At 45.4% G+C, this 18,343-nt stretch overlaps 1 protein-coding gene across 1 annotated transcript in view; it reads right to left on the bottom strand.

The window, feature by feature from the left end:
- Positions 1-813: 813 nt before the first annotated feature.
- LOC114665769 (tubulointerstitial nephritis antigen-like) overlaps positions 814-18,343 on the bottom strand; it is a 32,007-nt gene continuing 14,477 nt past the window's right edge. Inside the window, exons 7-12 of the mRNA XM_051919150.1 lie at positions 18,065-18,215; positions 15,393-15,573; positions 10,332-10,377; positions 8,413-8,527; positions 1,752-1,797; positions 814-1,086 (exon numbers count right to left, since the gene is read on the bottom strand). Coding sequence (XP_051775110.1) covers positions 931-1,086; positions 1,752-1,797; positions 8,413-8,527; positions 10,332-10,377; positions 15,393-15,573; positions 18,065-18,215 — 695 coding nt within the window. The 3' untranslated portion in view covers positions 814-930. The remainder of the gene's footprint in view (positions 1,087-1,751; positions 1,798-8,412; positions 8,528-10,331; positions 10,378-15,392; positions 15,574-18,064; positions 18,216-18,343) is intronic.

Genomic DNA, 18,343 nt, shown 5'->3' on the forward strand with positions numbered 1-18,343 from the left:
TAATGGAGCTTCAGAGGAAGAACGGGACAAAATGCCCAAATCCAAGGATGCAAAGCTTGTAGAGACTTTACTCAAGGAGAGTCAAAGCTGGAATTGCCAAAAAGAGGGGCTTCTACAAAAGTATGGAGTGAAGGGTCTGAACACTTCTAAGAATGGCAGATTTCAGGGTTTAATTCTGAATAAACTTGCAAACCTTCCTGATGCATCTTGTCCCTTTGTCATGATGGGTCACTGAGTGGAGAGCGATGGGCAAAAAGGTCAAATGTATCCACTTAAAAACAAAATCTACAACACAGTAAAGTGTGCAGGAAGTGAAGGGGTCTCACCACTTTCTCAATCCACCGTATTTTATTCTTATTCACCCAACAGGCACATAAACCCACCGGTTGTTCATTTGCTGTCTGTGTGTTCAGTGGGAGTCCATCTTAAGAAGACTTGACACTGAACACATCTGAATGATGGAGGTCTCTTAATTCTGCTAATTGCATGAGTCACTTTTCTATTTGTTTTTCAGAAAATATGCACTGAAAGGAACTGAAAAGGAAGAGTCCGAGGAAGAGGAGGAGAAAGAAGAGGAAGGAGGAAGAGGAGGCGGCAGCAGGCAGCATGGTGCAGTGGTGAAAGCTTTGGACTTCAAACCCTGAGGTTGTGGGTTCAGATCCCACTTCTGACACCACTGTGAGACCCTGAGCAAGTCATGTGACCTGCCTGTGTTCCAACTGGAAAACCAAAAAAAGAAATGGAGCCAAGTGTGTCATGAACGTTGTAAGTCACCTTGGATGAAGGTGTCAGCTAAAAAAGTAAATGGAAGAAGAAGAAGAAAAGGAATGATTCCAGGAACATCTGCCTACACAGCAGAACTGACTTGGAGTGTAAGCCTGCAGCCATGGCAGCCCTCCCAGGTCAGAGCTTGGTGGTCTCGCCCGAGGATCAGGTGTCGTACTCTTCGTGTGGTGGATAATCCAACATGTCCACATAACCCCAGGCTCCAATAATTAACTTCTCGATATCACACTCATTAACTCCTCGAAGAATGCGGAAATAACCGTCCTCTCCCCACCATGTCCCCCAGGAATTGGCAGCAATCTGTTGAATGAAGCAGACAAATGGCAAAGGATTACAGGGTGGCAGATGAGGGCCTACACAGTCCTAAAGTGGGCTTGACAAACCGAGTGGGGTATTAATGGAGCAAGAAACGGAAGAATGGCAAACTGATCTGAAGGGAGCAAACTGTGTCGAGAACCTGTGGAGTGGACATTTTGAGTGGGAGCCTCTGTGCTGCTGGTGGTGGTGGTAGTGAGGACCTTGAGGGTCCCCTTCATGTAAATATTTTTAGGTGACATTTCAGTCAAAGGAAATGAGAAATGAAGTCTTACTGTTTATTGTAAATTTAGACACTTTGAGGACTGACAGGGGCAGCAGACTCAGTGCCAAGATGTATGGCCATGAAGATGGATATGGCGCCTTTCACACTGGAAACTACACTACAGGGTCTTACCAGTGTGGTGGTGGAGATCTGAGTCAATCAGTCAGTCAGATAGATCGATAGACGTGAAAGGCACTATATGATAGATAGATAGATAGATAGATAGATAGATAGATAGATAGATAGATAGATAGATAGATAGATAGATAGATAGATAGATAGATAGCTCTCCCCTCCATGCATATGTCTTTATTTTCCCGATTGTCACAGTACACTTTCAAGCCATAATGTCCATAAATCTCAGCTCAGTTTTCTTTTTACTCACCCAAAACTTCATTATGCCTCCTCCATTTTGTTTCTTGCGCCCCCACCTGTGATATGAAACACAAAACCAAACCTCAGGTGAGCTCTTGGCAGGCGGCTTTGTGTTTGTTACTACAATAAGCTGAATGGAGTCCAGCAGCTGTGAATAACACGACCTTCCCTGATTGTCCTACATTTCGATGTCTTAAACAGGTCAGATGTTTATGCAGGACTTTCCTTCTTAGACTTCAAAAAGATGTCCAGGACTTTGTTGTAAAGTTCACGAGGAGACATGCTGCTCTGCTAAAAACAGGCGACTGCTCAAGGGCTGTTAATGGATGGACAGACTGACTGATTTGCTTACATGAAGATGGCAGACGGTCCTGCTGGGAGACTTGGGTTCATCTTAACCACAACTGACTCAGAACATTGACTGTGCCAGCCCACTGATGTCTCCTTATTCTTCCGCCACACCCAGCATCTGACATCTAATGAGATTTCCACAAGACGTATTAGGACATGTCGAGAAGAAAAGTTCACTTGCATTCTCAACACCGTTAAAGCAAAAGGCTGCAAGATTGTAATGGTGAAGTAAATTGTGATTAATTATGAGTCACTCTGCCTGCCCTCTCCATGATAGTCTGTCGTTAGTCACCGACTCGTCTGTCAGGGTACCTTAAGAGTCTATCTATCTATCTACCTATCTATTTGTTATATAGTGCCTTTTCTATCTATCCCTCTATCTAATTCATAGAGGCAGGCCATTTATTATATTTATTATATATAGAGATCTATCATTTTATAATTTGCACTCTTTAATATTTCTAACAGCTGGTCGTTTTAAGGCATCGACCAATCGGCGGTGCCCGTCTCTCATTTGGCCCTGTGTCAGTGACTGTGCCCTGAGATGGAGTGGCGCCCCCTGCTGGGCTGCAGTGCTGTGACAGGCTCCAGCTTTACTCTTTAGAAAAATAAAGCAGTTTCTTTAAATGAAAGCTCTGAAGTTTCTGCTGCATTTTCTTTTTTACTTTTAATTTATGTTATTATTTTATTGCATTTCTCCATCGCGTGATTCTTGGCAGGCCAGTTCTTGGCGCAGAGACTGACCCACTTTAAAGTGCTTGCCCCAGTTATGAGGGCTCCAGGCTGACTCGGAGAGCACATTTTAGCAAAGCAAACACATAAATCAGTCAGCGAGTGCTGAGATGAGACCTGACTGACTGAGCTCACATCTCCCAGCAGTGGCACCCAGGTGACATTCAAGATGTCGTGTAACTGGCTTCTGCCACAGGGCAGTGCCCGCTGGAGCACAAACAGTCATGGAGCATTTAAAGGAGCTCTGTGTGTGTGTGTGTGTGTGTGTGTGTGTGTGTGTGTGTGTGTGTGTGTGTGTGTGAGAGAGAGCAAAGCAAACACTGAGTGACGTAAAAACTTACAGAGCTGTGAGGGACTTGAGACCTGAGGACAAGAAAAGAGCAACTTCAGCAAAGGCCAAATATTTTATGAGCTTGCAGTTCAATTCTCAACATTTGTATTGTTAAGTAATTTGTAAAGTTCTTTGGCAGGTGCTAGGAACAAAAATGAATTATTGGCTCAAAAAATAAAATTCTGTATACTGGAGTCTTGGCAGGCCAAGAAGATTCCCTTTCGAGACCCTGCTGATGATGCATGTGGTACTGCCCACTTTAGAGGGGTAGCTGTTGCTAACAGCAACTGAGCCACGCCCGCAACGTCCCAAGAAGCCCCATCCCTTTCGGTCACACCCATTAAATAATGACGACCCCCAGAAGAAGTTGGGATCTGAGTACTTGGTCACTCGATGGAGCCTCTTTATCCATCCATCCATTTTCCAACCCGCTGAATCCGAACACAGGGTCACGGGGGTCTGCTGGAGCCAATCCCAGCCAACACAGGGCACAAGGCAGGAACCAATCCCGGGCAGGGTGCCAACGCCTCTTTATTTGCACAGTAATTAATAATAATAATACTTTCATTTATATAGCGCCTTTCCCATGCTCAATTTAAGAAGGCCCACTGGCTTACATTAACCACCACCCCCCCAAACACCGGAACACTAGAGGGTTGACTTGCAGCAGTTCCATGTGTTTTGAAGCTTGGAAGCTCAAACCTACTGAGGGGCCCGTGGCCACCACCAGGGGGCGCTCCTGGACAATTACTGAGCCTTTGATGTTGCAGCACTTCCGCCACACCCGGAAGAAGGGCACCTGGAGCACATCCGGGTGCCATTTAAAAAAAGCCAGCTGTCAGCTGGTGACCAACTACAAGAAACATCTCACCGCTGTCTTCGCCCACCAAGTATTAAGTCCTGTTTTACTTGGGTATCAAATCCTTATTTCCCTCAATGACATGCAAATCAATTTCTAACTCTGATGTCATGTGTCTCTTCTGGACTTTCGGTTGATATTCTGTCTCTCTCCGTTAAAATGAAACTACCATAAAAATCAGAGACTGTTCATTTCTTTCTAAGTGAGAAAACTTACAAATTCAGCAGGGGATCAAATCCTAATTTCTCCCCACTGTATATTTGTGCGTGTTAATATAAAAGCCTGTGAACGCAGATATCGGCGCTGTTAAGTCGTGGCGTACGCTGCACACTCGTCTGGCAGAAGCTAAGCTGCGCGGATATCAATGTGCAGGTAAAGGACCCTGACCTTCGCTAATCCACTCTTGAGCCCCTACGTAACGCAGGCTAACTAGATATCATAATGCATTTCGTATTAACTTTATTGCCCGAAGATGAGCCCTAATGAATCGAAATGCTATTGGAGTCCATTTTCTCATCACAGCCACTTTGACTTCAAGGACGTATTCGCCACCTGGAGGTGAGCATCATCTGATTGCCCCTCCCTTCGTTTTCACGTCCCTGTTAAAAATCGATGGCCTTTTGGTTAATCAATCCTTTCAATTAAGTTGAGATCAGGATGTGAAAACCCGGACCGCTCAACTAATAATTCAATTACTAATTCATTGTTGCACTCGCATCCCTTATGGCTGGAATGACAGGCGGCTGTGCCAGTCAGCGGCAGCGGGCAGCTTCACTGATGAGGGCCAAGCAGCGGACAGCCTCGACTTGGTGCTTCAATGCCGCTTGCAAGAATAGAAAAATGACGAGCCTTTAACAACTGATTCTTTATGCTAATATGTTCTGCTGTAACTTTATTATCATTAGGATATACAAAGACGCATTGACAAATACACTTAAATGCTAATCTAAAATACAGTATTTTATAAATACAAAGGATTTGATCCCCTGCTGAATTTGTAAGTTTGCTCACTTACTGTACAAAGAAATGAACCGTCTCTAATAACTCTGATGTCGTGTGCCTTTTCTGGATTTTCGGTTGATATTCTGTCTCTCTCCATTAAAATGAAACTACCATAGAAATCAGAGTCTATTCATTTCTTTGTAAAGGAGCAGACTTACAAATTCAGCAGGGGATCAATTCCTTGTCCCCCCCACCCCACTGTATATTTGTGCGTGTTAATATAAAAGCCTGAGAACGCAGATATCGGCGCTGTTAAATCGTGGAGTACTCTGCACACTCGTCTGGCAGAGGCTACGCTGCGCGGACATCAATGTGCAGGTAAAGGACCCTGACCTTCGCTAATCCACTCTTGAGCCCCTATAGTACCGCAGTCTAACTAGATATCATAATTCATTTCATATTAACTTTACTGCCTTAAGTATTCAATTCAATTCTTTATTGTCATGCGTACATTGATGAGCCCTAATAAACTGAAATGTCATTGGAGTCCATCATCTCATCACAGCCACTTTGGCTCGAAGGACGTATTCGCCACCTGGAGGGTGGTTGCCCCTCCGTTCGTTTTCACGTCCCTGTTAAAAATCGATGGCCTTTTGGTTAATCAATTCTTACAATTAATTTGGGATCAGGATGTTAAAACCGGACCGGTCAATTAATAATCCATCCATTTATCCATTTTCCAACCCGCTGAATCCGAACACAGGGTCACGGGGAGTCTGCTGGAGCCAATCCCAGCCAACACAGGGCACAAGGCAGGAACCAATCCCGAGCAGAGTGCCACCCACCGCAGGACACACCCACACACCATTCAATTACTAATTCATTGTTGCACTGACTAGATATCATAATGCATTTCATATTAACTTTACTGCCCGAAGTACTGATGAGCCCTAATGAATCGAAATGCTATTGGAGTCCATTTTCTCATCACAGCCACTTTGACGTCAAGGACGTATTCGCCACCTGGAGGTGAGCATCATCTGATTGCCCCTCCCTTCGTTTTCACGTCCCTGTTAAAAATCGATGGCCTTTTGGTTAATCAATCCTTTCAATTAAGTTGGAATCAGGATGTGAAAACCCGGACCGCTCAACTAATAATTCAATTACTAATTCATTGTTGCACTCGTGTCCCTTATGGCTGGAATGACAGGCGGCTGTGCCAGTCAGCGGCAGCGGGCAGCTTCACTGATGAGGGCCAAGCAGCGGACAGCCTCGACTTGGTGCTTCATGGCCGCTTGAAAGAATAGAATAAAGGCGAGCATTTAACAATTGATCCTTTACGCTAACTAATATGTTCTGCTGTAACGTTAGTTATTATCATTAGGATATACTGTACAAAGACGCATTGGCAAATACTGTACACTTAAATGCTAATCTAAAATACAGTATTTTACAAATACAGAGGATTTGATCCCCTGCTGAATTTGTCAGTTTGCTCCCTTACAAAGAAATGAACCGTCTGTAATAACTCTGATGTCATGTGTCTTTTCTGGATTTTCGGTTGATATTCCATCTCTCTCCATTAAAATGAAACTACCATAAAAATCAGAGACTGTTCATTTCTTTGTAAAGGAGCAAACTTACAGATTCAGCAGGGGATCAAATCTTTATTTCCCACCCACACACTGTAAATGCAGAGTGACGGGTCTGCGAATAAATGAAATCAAACGAGAACTTCAAAGAGCTTTTCTCTCCTTTTGACTTTCGCACCCAACGAGCGGCTCTCACGCGTGGTCTGCGGTGGCCGTGCGCGTCTCTCGCGTTTCTTTCCTTTTAGATTTTTTTTTTGCCCGTTTTCTGTTCTTTTGACAGCTCGTACCCAGGTGGTCAGAAATGAAAGATGTTTTTCTTATCCAGGCTCCTGAGCTTCAAGTGACTTCATGAAAGCATCAAAAGCACGGAGTATAAAAGGGTAGAAAAATCTTTGTTTGCATGAACTGTCAAATCACATTATAACAATAAGTCAACTCGGTTTAATTATTACCCATCAGCCAGTGCTTCCTTAATTCCGTTGTCCTGGGTTCAAATCCCACAGCTGTGCCCGTACTTGTCAAGCACCTCAGAGAAGGAGAACGGACCAAACCGGCTCAGGAATCTACGAGTGACGCAAATGTGGTCCATACACTTAAGCGGAGGAGTAAGCAGTTTTGTAATTTTGGAAAAAACGTCTCCCTTCGAAACCGGGATGCTGAAACTCGCTAGGAGCTGCCAGAAGGTGGCGTTCAGGCAGAGAACGGCAGGCAAATGAAGTCGAATAAAAAGAGACGTGATGATGTCATGTCGGGAGTGACGCCAGGGGGGTGGAGCCTATGCCCGCTAGCATCGGACGCAAGGCAGGAACAAACCCTGGACAGGCCGCCAGGGTGAACACACACAACAACAACAATGTCAAAGTGAAAACAGATCTCTGTAAAGTGCTGTAAATAAACTACACATTAAAAAATATAAAGTAATTGATCTCATAAGTAATAATAATAATAAATGATCATTCATTACATTTATATAACGCTTTTCTCAGTACTCAAATTATTCACGCCCCCTTTAATATGACACACCTAAATTATCACTGCTGCCAGCCCATTGGTTTAGAAGTGCCATCATTAGTTCTATGGAGGTCACCTGTCTGGAGTTCCCAATGATTGTATCTGGATGGTCCAACTTCTGGTAAGTCAGTATGGTGGCCTGATGTCCCACAATGAGGGGAAAAGAACACAAGATAAAGCAACTGGGTGAAAAGCACAAGTCAGGCCATCGGCACCAAAACATCTGCACGTCACTGAATTTTTAGGTAAGTTGATCTTGAAGAAGAAATGGAAAGATTATGGCACAGCAAGGAAATCTGATAGAAAAAGTGAACAAGACGAGCGTGGGAGGCCACCGGGAGACCTCTGGGAACTCTGAAGGAGTCACAGGCTACAGTGGGTGAGACAGGTGAGACTGTGCGGGCAACAACTGTGCCCAGGTGCTTCACCAGTTGCAGGTTTATGGGAGACACCAGATATCTGAGCAGAAGGCACATGGGTGACTCTGAAGTCAGCTGAAAGAAGGTTTTGTGGTTGGATGAGAAGAGGAGCTTTGAGTCACCATGTCACACTGCAGATTATCACAAACACATCACCCTTACCGTGTGTATCCAGCAGGGGGCATATGCTCCCTGGGAAGAGGTTCATTCGAGATTGCAATCTTTACTAAACCCATATATCTATTTATGGGCTGCAGGAGTAAACTGGCATCACCCAGACAACAACCCACCCCATGAACACAGGGAGATTATGCAAGTTCTGCACAGGAAGGCCCTCTGGCCCACCGTCCAGCAAGGCAGCAGACCTACCACCGTGCCACCCGGACCCAGGAGCGTGTTGCCAAGTGTTTTTTTTTTTTGCTGATTTCACTTACCCCACTAACTTCACTGCATGAGTCCCCTGGCGTCGATTCTCCTTTGCTGCCGCACTGGTGTGATGGTAGACTCCCCCTTTGTACAGAAAAAAGTCTTCATGGACTCGCATTATGGCTGCATGGAGACAAATAAGAACCGTGAGGCTTGTGGGGTCGTGAAAGTGTCCTGGTGTCACAAAATATCCAGAAGGGCTGCTGTCTCCGAATTGTGTATGGGCTTCTGCAATAATGGCGAATTTAGAAGAACATTAGAGTAGTTACAACCCTGCCACCCACCCCGCCCGCACACATAGATATACGAGGTCTGTCCGACAAAGCATCCAGCCATGTAATATGGAAAATAGATTTATGGAAGAAGATACGAGAAACATTATACATGGGACAATGACGCCTCAGTCCCCTGCAAAGTGGGCGCCGTGGAACCCCAAGCAGTTCACAGATACGCTGTGAGAAGTCGCCATCAACTGCCTTGTCATATTTTCCTGAATCTCACTGACTGTCTGAAATCAATTTTATATTTGGGAAAAGCCAGAAGTTTCCGGGCTGTAGGGGGGTGGGGGGCTGAGTCACCCGGATTGAGGCGATTTGATGTTTCGCCAAAATACTCTCCCGAGACATGATGCGTCAGCGGGTGTGTTGTCGTGATGAAGCTGCCAATCACCAGTTGCCCATAGCTATGGCCGTTTCCGTCGTACTGCGTCTCTCGACCCAGGGACGTTCTTAGGCATACGCAAACTATGCATCCGTGTAGGGCGCCCCAACTTACAATTTTTTTTTTTTTTGTTGTCGGGCTGTGGGCCTGGGGTCCCTGTCATGCCCCTGCACTGCAGTCATCTGTGCCAGTCCCAGGAAATTCAATTCAGTGCATTTTTTAGTCTTATTAACAATGGTAATTTATTATCGAGATTGCGATCTTCACCTAAATCCCTAATAATATTGTCACGCCGTTGTAACTTTGCCAAATGCACTATAGCAAACGTTAATTTTAGAGATTCGTTTCGGATTCATTCAGAGAGATCCCCATAAAATCATAAAATATTACCGGCCTTTACCAGATCCAGAACAAAATCAATATGTTACCACTCTGCATACACACAAGCGTACATGTAGGCCTACTGGTCATCTAAGGCCTTTTATTAGAACACCTTCCTGAACTCTAGAGGAGCCCCCCCGGACCCCCCCCCTGCACATTTCTGAACTGCGTAGGGCCCCCAAACTGCTAAGAACGACTCTGCTCGACCGTCGAAGAACATTGACGTAGCAGTCGTGATTAATTGTTTGGCTTGGAGGAGCGTACTTACCAATCACGTGGTCTTGATCTCACCTGTGCACGTTCAGCATTCGCAGGTGATCTGCTTGTTGCACGTTCAACAGATTCTCGGCCAGCTTTGAAGGGTTTGCGCCGCACTTTTATTGGTCGCTTATTCCAAGTGTCTACCAAGTGTGTAAAGATAAACTTCCTCATGTTTGTGTGGAATTTCCCCTTCACAAGTTTCTAACTGTGTCCCCGTGTTCTTGATAAACTCATAATTTTGTTATACTGAATATTTTTTTGTTCTTTATTTCGCCTTATACAATTTCTCGTATTAGGAATTTGTTCGTTTTCACATACCCCTTGGGTCAGCCATTGTACAGCGGCCCTGGAGCAATTACAGGTTAAGGGCCCAGCAGAGTAGGATCTCTTTTTTGGCAGTGACGGGGATTCGAACCAGCAACCTTCTGGATACCAGCGCAGAGCCTTAGTCTCAGAGCCACCACTCCGCCATAATATGAAACTTCTCCATGAATTTATAGATTTGCAACAAGTAAGATGAAATTACAAAAATAGAAAATAAAGAGTACAAAGCTTTTCAGGCAAAGAAAACTTCCTTTTGATGTTTTTTAAACAAAAGGCGTTCGTTCGAGACTCTTTTTCGTACCTTGCACAGGCCCATTCTCCATGATTTCCTTCATTATTTCTGTTTCCTAAATGAATAAAGAGATGCATTAATTAGTAAATTATTAACCTGTAATAGTTACAGAGATAAATAAGGTAGGGATCAGTGGTGAGGGAAATCACTTTCAAAATCAACGTACTTTCATTTCTCATTACTTATTAAAAAAATTGAAAAAGAAGCTAAACATGTTACATAGTTAATGATTTAAACGCTAGCCACTCTACCTGATGAGGACAGGTGACTGAAGGATTTCAAATGTTTGCTATCACTTGCCCTCTGTGCTGCTTCGGCACATTTCCTCAGTGCGTCTGACCCGTTCATTCTGTCCAGCACGTTCACATAAAGCCTCTGTATAAGACTCTGCAATTATTTTCAAGCTGCCATTCTTGCCTCCTGTCCACTTTAAGACTTCTTGTCTTTGACTCTCGGCGTGCCTCCTCCACCTTTACTAACCTCTCTTGATCATCACTCCATCTCCCGAGTACATTCCCATTAAGACTGTCTCTCTGACTCTATTATTATTTTCAAGTTGCCTTTTTCACCTCCTATCTGCTTTAAACTCCCTGTCTTTGAAGTCGACTCTCAGCATGCCTCCTACACCTTCACTAAGATCTCTTGACAGGGACTCCGTCTCTCGAGCACATTCCCATTAACACTGCCTCTCAGACTCTATTATTATTTTTCGTGTGCCTTTCTTGCCTCCTGTCCACTTTTATACTTCCAGTCTTTGAAGGCGACTCTCAGCATGCCTCCTATGCCTTTACTAATCTCTCCTGACGGGCACTCTCTCTGTCCAGCATGTTCACATAAAGCCTCTGTCTAAGACTCTGGTATTATTTTCAAGTTGCCTTTCTTGCCTCCTGTCCACTTTTATACATCCCATGTTTGACTCCCGGCATGCCTCCTATGCCTTTACTAACAACTCTTGACCGGAGCTCATTCTGTCCAGCATGTTCACGTAAATCCTTCATCTAAGACTCTGGTATTATTTTTCATCCATCCGTCCATTTTCCAACCAGCTGAATCCGAACACAGGGTCACGGGGGTCTGCTGGTGCCAATCTCAGCCAACACAGGGCACAAGGCAGGAACCAATCCTGGGCAGGGCGCCAACCCACCGCAGGACACACACACACACACCCACACACCAAGCACACACTAGGGCCAATTTAGAATCGCCAATCCACCTAACCTGCATGTCTTTGGACTGTGGGAGGAAACTCACACAGACACGGGGAGAACATGCAAACTCCACGGAGGGAGGACCCGGGAAGCGAACCCAGGTCCCCCAACTGCGAGGCAGCAGCGCTACCCACTGCGCCACCGTGCCGCCCTTGGTATTATTTTTGAGGTGCCTTTTTTTACCTCCTATCTGGTTTTATACTTTCAGTCTTTTTACTGTGACTCTCAGTGTGCCTCCTACACCTTTACTAACCTCTCCTGATCGGGACTCCGTCTCTCGTGCATGTTTCCATTAAGACTGCCTCTCAGACTCTATTATTATTTTTTAAGGTGCCTTTTTCACCTCCTATCTTCTTTAATACTTCCTGTCTTTGAAGGCGACTCTCAGCGTGCCTCCTATGCCTTTACTAAGCTCTCTTGATCGGCATTCCGTCTCTCGAGTGCGTTCTTCTTAATTCTGCCTCTCAGACTCTATCATTAATTTTGAGGTCCACTTTTATACTTCCTGCCTTTGAAGGCGACTCTCAGCGTGCCTCCTACACCTTTACTAACTTCTCTTGACCAGCACTCCTTCTGTCCAGCACATTCACATAAAGCCTCTGTCTAAGACTCTGGTATTATTTTCAAGGTGCCGTTCATGTCCACTTTTAGGCCTCCCGTCTTTGACTCCCAGCATGCCTCATATAATGGTAAACCACCACATTCTAAGCGTTTTTCTGTTGCTTTACATTTTTTCATAAAATGACCAGTTTTTGAGATAATCGCAATTTTCCGCTTAACGTTCAAATGGTAATACATGCATATTTGAGAACGTTTTTGCTTTCCGTAAACTACATTTTGTCTACAAGTATTATATTACATACATTACTAAAGTCTCTTGTAACTTTTGACCCACTTCCACTGACTGAAAGTGGTAATTTAACGGAATTGTTCGCCAAAGTAAAATTATCATGGCAAATTTTTTATTCATGCAGCTGCAGACCTTACTTTGTTCTTATATATATTATTCATTTGGTTTGATTTGTTGTTGATGGTTCTTTAATGTACATAATATCAAAATATAATCACTGCCTTGCGGTTTTCTCCTCAAATATCCATCCCCATATCTGAGTATACGAGAAAGTGGACGGGAGAAGACTCCTACCGTGGATAAGTTCTTCGGTGGATAAGTCGGGACTTGATTTTATCGTATAATTTCTGGTGTTTTATAATGTCGGTCGTATAAGTCGAATGCGGAAAACTGACGCTATTGGTCCAAGAGATTACGATATGCTAATGCCCACCTGAGAGAGTCACCATGGGGCACACGGCCTTTTCTTTCTACACATTGTGCCTACGTGACCACACGGTAATACCCGCACTATTCTGAAGTGACGTTGGCACTCTTTTGTGTTTTTTGTATCTCACACCTCATACACCTTTATCATAAGAGCATCCCTCATCTACGATGGAGCGTTCGATCAGAAGAAAATATGAAGCTGGTTTTAAATTAAACGTCATTGAAGTGGCGAAAGAAATTGGGAACTGCGCTGCTGCAACAAAATTCGATGCGCCTGAGAAACTGATGTGAGATTGGAGGAGGCAAGAAGATGTAAAAAGAGAGAAAAAAATGAGTGTCGTATTTTTGAATGGGCGTATAAGTCGGGGTCTGATTTTATGATCGATTTTTCAGGTTTCAAGACCCAACTTACATGTGAGTATATACGGTATAAATATCCGCCATGTTTCCTAACCTGTTCAGTTCTCTTGTCTGTAAAGACCATTTCCTCAAACTTTCAATTATACAGGAGGCTTCCCCAGACCTTTTTATTGATTGACCAGAACGTTTAGATGTTGTTTGCCGAGTCTCCATTGAGGTCCATTGTATCGAAAATTTTGTTACCTCCATTCTGAGATGAAAAGTTTTTTCGTTGGCCATGACTACAAACAGTATGGAGTACAGAGCATCCAGAAAGTATTCCCAGCGCTTCATCACTTTTTCCACATTTTGTTATGTTACAGCCTTATTCCAAAATGGATTAAATTCATTTTTTTCCTTAGAATTCTACACACAACACCCCATAATGACAACGTGAAAAAAGTTTACTTTTGGTTTTTGCAAATTTATTAAAAATAAAAAAAACTGAGAAATCCCATGTCCATAAGTATTCACAGCCTTTGCTCAATACTTTGTCGATGCCCCTTTGGCAGCAATTCCAGCCTCAAGTCTTTTTGAATATGATGCCACAAGCTTGGCACACCTATCCTTGGCCAGTTTCGCCCATTCCTCTTTGCAGCACCTCTCAAGCTCCATCAGGTTGGATGGGAAGCGTCGGTGCACAGCCATTTTAAGATCTCTCCAGAGATGTTCAATCGGATTCAAGTCTGGGCTCTGGCTGGGCCACTCAAGGACATTCACAGAGTTGTCCTGAAGCCACTCCTTTGATATCTTGGCTGTGTGCTTAGGGTCGTTGTCCTGCTGAAAGATGAACCGTCACCCCAGTCAGAGGTCAAGAGCACTCTGGAGCAGGTTTTCATCCAGGATGTCTCTGTACATTGCTGCAGTCATCTTTCCCTTTATCCTGACTAGTCTCCCAGTTCCCCACAGCATGATGCTGCCCCCACCATGCTTCACTGTAGGGATGGTATTGGCCTGGTGATGAGCGGTGCCTGGTTTCCTCCAAACGTGACGCCCGGCATTCACACCAAAGAGTTCAATCTTTGTCTCATCAGACCAGAGAATTTTCTTTCTCATGGTCTGAGAGTCCTTCAGGTGCCTTTTGGCAAACTCCAGGCGGGCTGCCATGTGCCTTTTACTAAGGAGTGGCTTCCGTCTGGCCACTCTACCATACAGGCCTGATTGGTGGATTGCTGCAGAGCTGGTTGTCCTTCTGGAAGGTTCTCCTCTCTCCACAGAGGACCACTGGAGCTTTGACAGTGTGACCATCGGGTTTTTGGTTACCTCCCTGATTAAGGCCTTTCTCCCCCGATCACTCAGTTTAGATGGCCGGCCAGCTCTAGGAAGAGTCCTGGTGGTTTTGAACTTCTTCCACTTACAGATGATGGAGGCCACTGTGCTCATTGGGATCTTCAGAGCAGCAAAAATTTTTCTGTAATCTTCCCCAGATTTGTGCCTCGAGACAATCCTGTCTCGGAGGTCTACAGACAATTCCTTTGACTTCATGCTTGGTTTGTGCTCTGACATGAACTGTCAACTGTGGGATCTTCTATAGACAGGTGTGTGCCTTTCCAAATCATGTCCAGTCAACTGAATTTACTACAGGTGGTGCATTATTGTAATATTGATTGCCGGCTTTTCTGAAACTCTACTCACTGTGATGCTGCAAAATAAAGCTGCTATATAACCACACCTGCTGTCATGTCTGAAGTCTTCGTCCACAGGTGGACTCCAATGAAGCTGCAGAAACATCTCAAGGATGATCAGGGGAAACAGGATGCACCTGAGCCCAATTTTGAGCTTCATGGCAAAGGCTGTGAATACTTATGTACATGTGCTTTCTCCATTTTTTTATTTTTAGTAAATTTGCAAAAACCTCAAGTAAACTTTTTTCACGTTGTCATTATGGGGTGTTGTGTGTAGAATTCTGAGGAAAAAAATGAATTGAATCCATTTTGGAATAAGGCTGTAACATAAGAAAATGTGGAAAAAGTGATGAAGCGCTGTGAACACTTTCCGGATGCACTGTACATAATGTAAAATATCATTTTTTGAGATAGTTACACCCGAAATGAAGCATTCAAATGGTAAACGCTGCGATGCCCGGGTAGAAACAAACACCTGCACCTACCACGGCCCCCCAGGACCAAAGCAGAGGACCCACTAGATCAGACGATTCAGGCCGGCTTGACCGCTCCCACTTACATTTGAGGAGATCCTGTACGCCGGCGTGCACAGGTGGATCTCGTTGGAGTGGAGCGCGCTGCTGGGGCAGGGGGTCACCGCGTGCCTCTTTCCACGTTCGTTGGACTTCTCACTACGCATCATGCAGCTGCTCTCATACGAGTGGCCATTCATGAAAGGATAACATTCAGTGGACACGAGTCTGAAACGAAGCAGAGAAATCGGTGAGGTGGTTGGCCAGTTCAATTAACAAGGAAGGTAAGAAGTCGAACGATACACAGGGACGCCCCCTCATCGAGTTCATCGAGTGTAGCTAACAGGTTATCCCCTAAAAGGTTATGATGGCTTCTCCTTGACTCGGATTTCTCTGGATTCCCACAATGCTTTGCAGCAGGACTTTGTGCCACCAGACTCCCTTGTGGTGAGTGAGCCCCTGCTGAACTCGCTTCACCTCGAGCTTGACGCAGCATCGCCCACCAACCACAAGGAGTCCCTAAGCGACAGAAAGACAACAGAACCAGAACAGTTAAGAAAATGTATAAACGTACATTCAAATACAGAAAAGAAATAAAAGCAGATTGTAGCAGGGCTACGGGGAATTGAAACTTCAACTCCCAGCAGTCCCTGCAGTGGCTCTTATTGGTCATCTGCTTAGGCGGCAGGGGCTGTTAGGTACAAGGAGGCCAGCACGACATTTGAAAGAGGGCCAGTGATCCCTAAAGAGAGATGTCTTTTGTGTTTCGTGTCTGAACTACCTTCTGTTCTGATACCTATGGTCCATCTGGGGTCTTCCGGCACATGAGGACTGTCTGAGGATTTGTCGTCATCCCATGAAGAAAGGAGCGCTCTTGATCCCATTCACCCGTCTTTAGTTCCTCAGGAAACACCGGTAGGCCTATCTTTACATTCCCATTCAACGTGTGGATCTCTGGACCATCTACCTCCATCACTGACGTTTTCCATGGACTTTATAGCGAGTGTTTATTGTTGTGGGTTGTTGGTGTTTATTGTAAATTGCCGTAAAGGGAATGGGGTGGGATTATTTAGCGTGTAATTATAGTTTGTGCTTTGTGGCACCAGGACGGGGCTCACGCCTGGCAGGGACGCCCAGGACGACTGGAGGAGGGCTCATTCCTCCTCCAGACCTCGAGGGGGCGACCGCCCTGGGGACCTCAGGTACAGAGCTGGGAAGCTCGACCCTGTAGGGGGCCCGTGGTCACCACCAGGGGGACCCCAATACCTGGAGGACCCTGGACCGCAGCACTTCCGCCCCACCAGGAAGTGCTGGGGGGGAAGAGGAACAGGGACACCCGGAATGCTTCCAGGGAGACAGCTGGCACTTCCGCCACACTGGGGCGTGTCGGTGGGAGATTGCCGGGAACACACCTGGAGCACATCTGGGTGCTTATTTAAAGGGGACGACTCCCTTCAGAGATGGACTTGAGTCGGGTGGAAGAAGGATGAGGTCTCTGGAGGAGAGAAGGAGGTGGTGTGAAGAGCTAGAGACAGAGAGAAGGCATTGTGATAAGGCCTGGACTGTTGGGTACTGGGGCTTGAGTGAGTAGTGATGGATTGTATAATGGAGACCCTAAATAAACGTGTGTGGGGTAATTTAAACGTGTCTGCCTGTCTGTGCCCGGGTCATATTCCACAGCTTCTTTAATTGTTTTATCTCCTGTTGTTTTTTTGTCTCTGCTTGCGAGTGTGGGTGGATTGGGCCAAGGCTGGGTGCATCCCTGGAATCTCCACTAAAAAAAAGAAATAAATCACCGTCTCTTTGACGGTGTGAATCTTAGCACCACTGGACCGCTACAAGGTTCTCTGACCTCAAAAACCCAGGAAAAGAGGGTCTGAGGAGAAATATTTGCCCCCAAATAAGAGTGAAAAAAAAAAAAGGATCGAAATATAATCGTTCCATGACCGTTTAGGTTCTTTAAATCTCAAATTCATTTCTATCCTTTTGACGACGATCTTCAGTTTACGTGTTGTCCATGTCATGCGCCCAAGGTATGTAATACCCCACCGGGGCGATAGGGGGAGCTACTGCTGACAATGTTGTCTTGTTTTTTTCCCTTTGTCAGACGCCCCCCCCTTTGAGAGCGGCTAACCCCGCCCCTTCCTCCCAGACAGCTGTAAAATCCCGCCGCTCCCGAAATGATGGCGTCTCATTTGGACTCGGACAAATCTTCAGGACGGAGCTCCGAGATCCCTGCACGCTCACAAGACAGCCGGAGAGGTCATTTATGTTCCTGCTTTTGCACCCACAAGCACCCGTTCTGTTATTCATTGACGTAAATTCATCAGGGGTGACCCGGCTGGCACTCCAACGCTTTCTAAGGGTTCCTGTACTCCTTCTACCCATTCACGGCCCAGTTTGTATGCTATTTCCCAGTTCAGACTCTCAGTTCTGCTCTACGATTATCGTCTCACGTCGTGGGCTCCGTTTACTCAATTCCCAGTCTCTCAGTTTCGACTTTGGTTCGTTTAGTTTAGTTTACCACGGCCGTCTTGTCTTTCGTCTGCTGCCACCCATTGCAGTTAATGCAGTTCTCCACAATCTTGGACGCGTAGTTCCTTCATGATATTTCTCTCGACTTGCTGGAGTACACACCGACTTGCCCGTTTTCCCACAGATGCCACCATAGCACCTTCATGATATTTGTCACGACTTGCTAGACTCAACACTTACTTACCCGTTTTTCCTCAGATACCACCATGCGTTTGCGACATTCCCTCCGTGGCAGCCATTCTGGTTTTTAGTGTTGCACGATATGAGATTCTGTGGGGAAAGGTTGGCCGTCCTCCGTCCCTGGGAGTGAATCGCAATTCGGTCAGCTGCCACACCTTAACGTTAAAAAACAAACAAAAAAAAGTTACACACCCCACCCCATTCACATTCATGCTGTCTGTGCTTTGCCCACTAGGGGGACGTTCTACAGATCTAGCGACAAAACTCCACCGGCGTGTTCATC

Source organism: Erpetoichthys calabaricus, chromosome 15 (genome assembly GCF_900747795.2).
Source record: "Erpetoichthys calabaricus chromosome 15, fErpCal1.3, whole genome shotgun sequence".
In the NCBI taxonomy this organism is placed as follows: Eukaryota; Metazoa; Chordata; class Cladistia; order Polypteriformes; family Polypteridae; genus Erpetoichthys; species Erpetoichthys calabaricus.